The 5000-nt window shown below is 37.0% G+C and overlaps 1 protein-coding gene across 2 annotated transcripts in view; it reads left to right on the top strand.

The window, feature by feature from the left end:
- LOC137969495 (endoplasmic reticulum magnesium-transporting P-type ATPase-like) overlaps positions 1-5000 on the top strand; it is a 49578-nt gene that overhangs the window by 26412 nt on the left and 18166 nt on the right. For both annotated transcript variants that reach the window (XM_068815775.1, XM_068815776.1), the window contains exons 16-20: positions 777-873; positions 1714-1819; positions 2930-3032; positions 3347-3425; positions 4643-4731. In XM_068815775.1, the coding sequence (XP_068671876.1) occupies positions 777-873; positions 1714-1819; positions 2930-3032; positions 3347-3425; positions 4643-4731 (474 nt within the window). The remainder of the gene's footprint in view (positions 1-776; positions 874-1713; positions 1820-2929; positions 3033-3346; positions 3426-4642; positions 4732-5000) is intronic.

A 5000-nucleotide genomic window follows, 5' to 3' on the forward strand; every position in this document is an offset into this window, starting at 1 on the left:
GGCACATTACACCTTTCCATCATATCATGTATTAATTTTATACTTTTGTGAATACCAGTATATGACTACATCCCATGCAATGGAATGAATGTTTGACGTGAAATTATAATTATTTATGTAAAACTGACCAGCCATCAGATGGTGTCGTACATATAGTTTAGATGGTAGATTGGTGCAGTGCAAAGAAAGTACAGGGTTGCGAGTTAAAGTCCTGTTCAAGCAGGCTTTCTTTGCCACTACTGAAATTACTGTTCAAAACAGCAAGGATCATTCTTGCTTTATAGAGTCAAAAAGACATTCAGAAATGTCTTTGATGTATTTCACAGACTGTAACAGTAATTCAGTGGATTTTGCAGTATTCTCAATTATTGTACATGCACAAGTCTGAGAATAAAATGCACATTGTACATTTTGATAATTTCATGTAAAATTTGAACCACATGGATTGGATTTCAAGTCCAAAAAAATTAATTTGTTTGATGAAAAAGACTTACAGTAGGATCTTGCTCAGTCTAATTTGGAGGCTTTAAAATGACATCTTGGTCCCAGTAATAATTATTGTCAGTTACTGAAGAGTCAGGATGTGTCTTTTTTGTTTCTTAGCCTTTGGGTATTTGAACCCAATTTTGTCTGTCTGACCCAAGAGTTGTACGCCCATTTAATTGGCTCAGCCTGATTTTACCATAATGACACGTGAAATCTGTGATGATAAATACCTAATTAAATAATTATTAGTAAGAAGTAATTATTGAATTACAGTGTTGAAATTGTTTTAGATGCTTGTGTCTCCTTGGAAAAGAAATTGGATTTATGGAGCGTGCCCTTCAACTGTTTTCTAAACAGCGGTATATCTTTGCTGTACAGTCGCCAGCGGTAAGTAAAGTAAAGTCTCTGCTTACAAGCCAGAAGGCCCATCAGGCCGGCACTTTATCTCCGGTTTCATTAGCATGAAGCGACTAGGAGTATTTCTACTCCCCCCTGGCTGGGATGCTAGTCCATTGCAGGGTTACCCCCAGCATTTTGCCGGGACCCAATTATACACCTGGGTGGGGAGGCATCGTGAGAGTAAAGTGTGTTGCCCAAGAACACAACACAATGTTCCCAGCCATTACCCGAAGCAGGACCACTCGATCCGGAGTCGAGCACACTAACCATGAGGCCACCGTGCCTCCCACAAGTCACCAGGGCTAATTAAGCTAAATAGAAATTGCATTAATTTATTTAATATTTACTGTCTCCTTTTGATCTTCCCTTGGTATGCTGGAGCCATTCTGGGGCCAGTTGCTTGAATCCTGGTAAGCACTAACCGTTGGTTAAGAGGTACCAAAACCAATAGGTTTCCATGTTATTTGATGCTGGTTAGCGCTAACCATGCTTTGAGAAACAACGGCCTGGTCTTTTTCAAAAGATACATGTGCATGTGTATCCCCTACAGAGTTGTTAGCTATCACTAAAAGAAAGACTCATACACCAGTCCTTGTTTCTCTTATTACACTGATTTGTACTGTCTAAAACTTGTCACAGGAGCCCAACACAGAGCTTGGGCCAGAGGCAACATTCATAAAGAAACACAGGCTGCATACAATATTATTTGAAAGAGGATTTTGGTCTTATTGTGAAAAAAGGCCATTAGATAAATATTTTTTAATTAATACATAATTTAATAATTTTTTGTGTTATTACCATACTCATTTATTTTAAATTACTTCTCAGAACTCTACTTTCAGATATTCCCTTCATTCTCATTCATTCTTATCGATATCAAAAGAGAAGCCCATCCCAAACATGATCTGTCTTGTCATTAAGGAAGAACGAACTGGTACGGAACCTCTGGCTTGTTTGTCCAAAAGGAAACCTGCAATTGACTTGCAGGGGAACATACCTAATTCAATGTTTTTGATTTGACTAATTAATTTTAAGAGCTTTAGTTTCTTTGTGGTTCTCACAGAGCCGAAGCATAAAAATAGCATTCAGCAGTTTTGATTGATTGTACATGTAGGTATGAAAATAATATTCTAGTTACAGTTTGATAAGGACCAAGACAACTACAGTTAAAAGAAGACAGCCTCTTCCCTAATTGTGAAGCCATAATCGTGGACAAAGAGAAGAGCATTGAAATCCTTTTCCAGTTTTCCTCCTTTTGGACCAGAACTTAAAATGGAGGGCATGATTAATGACATTGTTGACCCTCACTGACCTCTGGGACACTTTTTATGTTATAAGAACCTCTGTAGATAATATACTGTAGTTTTGAATAGTGCCAGAGACTCTGATTTCCTTTTCAGTTGTTCCATTGCCCATTGTCAGGCAACTAGCCTGTCATTTTTAGGGATCAAGTTTCAACAATATGAACAATTTGGTATAAGCTTTTGACACCTAAACGGGCCTAAATTGGCCAGACTTCATTTTACCCTAACGCCAGACGATTTTTACTCGTCAATGCGGAACCCCCAGGTGTCAATGGGTTAATGTAATATAATTCTCTGCGCTGATTGGTTGCACTTGAGGTGATTATTACATGATAATCAACTAAGCGGTTTTTCAAAATGTCTGCAAGCTGTTTTGTCAAGGTGACAGATGAAGAAATATGGATTGTTATAAAGAAAATGCATGTTTTTCAAATACATGTAATCACCTACATGTAATTATTGTAATAATTATACTAAAACAATAATTATTCACCTCAGGCTCAGTGAATATCAGTGAATAAAAACCTTGACTTTGTCTCTGTTTTTATTACTGCTATTCACCTTGCCTTTGGCAAATAATAATTGTTTTTTTCTTTTTTAAAGGATTGCAGCTTCTGCAAATCTTAATTACAGCCATGAGCATATGTGATGTTTTAATCTACCTAGTTCTTTATTTGTACAGATTTCATCAATTTGTTCTTGATAATCTGAGTACTGTATTTTTCCCCCATTATTGTCAGGTGCTCTTCAGCTTCTCACTCAGGGATCTGCTGATGTTGTCCTTGATACCTGCAGCGATTACTGGGATGGCACAAGTCTTTGTCCAGTGACTGCGTTTGAGAGGTGAGTCATCGATGTAAGCCTTCACAAAAAACAAAAAAAAAAATGGCAAATTTGAGAAGGATATTGAAGATGTTGAAAGGTTTCACCATAGGTGGCTGTGTTTGAAAGGGAGGCTGGCATGCAGTGGACTTCTTTTCAATACCCCAATATTTTACCAATGTCATACACAATCATAATCAATCTTGTTTTTACTTGTGTAATTCACTCAGTGACCTGTACTGTTCATGTTACTTTGCTGGATATTTTCAAAAAGACCCACCCTCATTGCTTCTGCACCAAGTGATAAGGACTGTTTTTTGTTGCTTCTTTTCTAGGAAAAAGGTGCTTGAATTTTATCAAAGGCACAGTATGTCAGCAAATTGTTTGGCATTTGCTTATCGCCCTGTTACTGAGGTAATATGTGATTTGGTGATTTGGTGCAAGACAAATGAATGACAAATGAATGCTCATCCTGGTATTTTAATTTTGTAATCTTAATATATATTTTTTCCTGAAAGCTTTTGAACTAAAACTTTTTTATTTTAGTGTTGCAAGGCTGCTGCCTAACAGTTGCCCAGTTGCCTGGGGCACCTTACTTGCGAGCGTGGGCGACCAAATTTCTGAACGAGTAGCCCAAACGGGCATCACCTAACTTATCACAAGGCGATTCATCCTCACTTTTAATTAATTAATTCTGGGCTCTTGAAAAAATGACTCGGGCTACTAACTTTTAATGTTGGAAGCCCAAAGGGCTCTGGTAAAATTTTGTTAGGCAGCAGCCTTGCTAATGAATAATTTTTATGTTAATTTTATATATTTTTTGGAGTAAGACAAAATTTCAGGGAAATCTGAAATGTCATGTTAATTGTTTTAAACTCTGGATTCAAATGTGCAATTTGCCTTAAATTTGATCAAACCTCAGGAGACCATTTAGCGGTCAAACCTTTGAAACCATTTAATAATTATGCAGTTCAGCTACATGGGTATAAATGGTTGAGCACCTTTGGAATATGTGGATCATTTATTAATCAACGATAGATGCCTACAGAGCTCTGTGACAATAGCTGTTGTTACAATGGAGCCCATGTTTCAGCAGTGCTCGCTTTATAGAGATGAGTATTAAAGAGATTTAGCACGCAAAATGCGAAAAAAATAATGAGTTCCTATACAGAATTTGTTTTTCTCAGAAGAAGAGAAACTACACTTGTTGAATGGAAGCTGCCCTAGATAGTTTCTCACATAATTTTGGGGTTGTTACCTCGGTTAACACATCCATATGCAATAAAGTGCCTTGGTATGAAATTCTTGTTTTGACCTGAAAGCCTCCTTTTCTTACTTTCTGGAACTAATGTTCACCGCTGAGATGTAGGCTCAACTGTAATATTAAGTAACAGCTATAGATTTGTGCTCTTAAGAGCCCCTTATGGTAATCAGTGCAATCTATCTGACAGGTAGTATTTTAAAAGTTTTAAGTAAAATGTTAGGTTTTTTTTAAGATCCTCAGTTACTTTTATCAGTAAGGAGGTACATGTCATCTTGGATTATCACTTATTCTTAATACATCAAAAAAAAGAAGAGGTGTTATCTAGAGTTAATAAATTTAATTTAGGGAACATCTCTTTGCCCAACAGATGCCAGCAGAAACCAAAGATGGAGATGTCTATTTAGAATTGCCCTCAACTAAACAATGGACACCTAGTGAGATTGATGACATAGAAAGGTTTGAACATGATAGTTTTGCATTACTTTTTGTAGACTGCAGAAAGGTGTGTCATTAACAAACTTAAGGCATCTAACAAAGAGACTTTAACCTTTTGGCCCCCGATGACAAATGTAATATTCCGCAAGGCGTAATGCAGCAGAAATACCAATAGACACAACAAGCCCTTTTAAGCATGCACTGGCTAACTTGTATTCTTCCTGGCAATAAGTACGTCATGTTATTAAAAAGGGGTTCCCCGTTGACAAAATAATAAGTTATCTACAGCT

This window comes from Montipora foliosa, chromosome 9 (genome assembly GCF_036669935.1).
Source record: "Montipora foliosa isolate CH-2021 chromosome 9, ASM3666993v2, whole genome shotgun sequence".
NCBI classification, from domain to species: Eukaryota; Metazoa; Cnidaria; class Anthozoa; order Scleractinia; family Acroporidae; genus Montipora; species Montipora foliosa.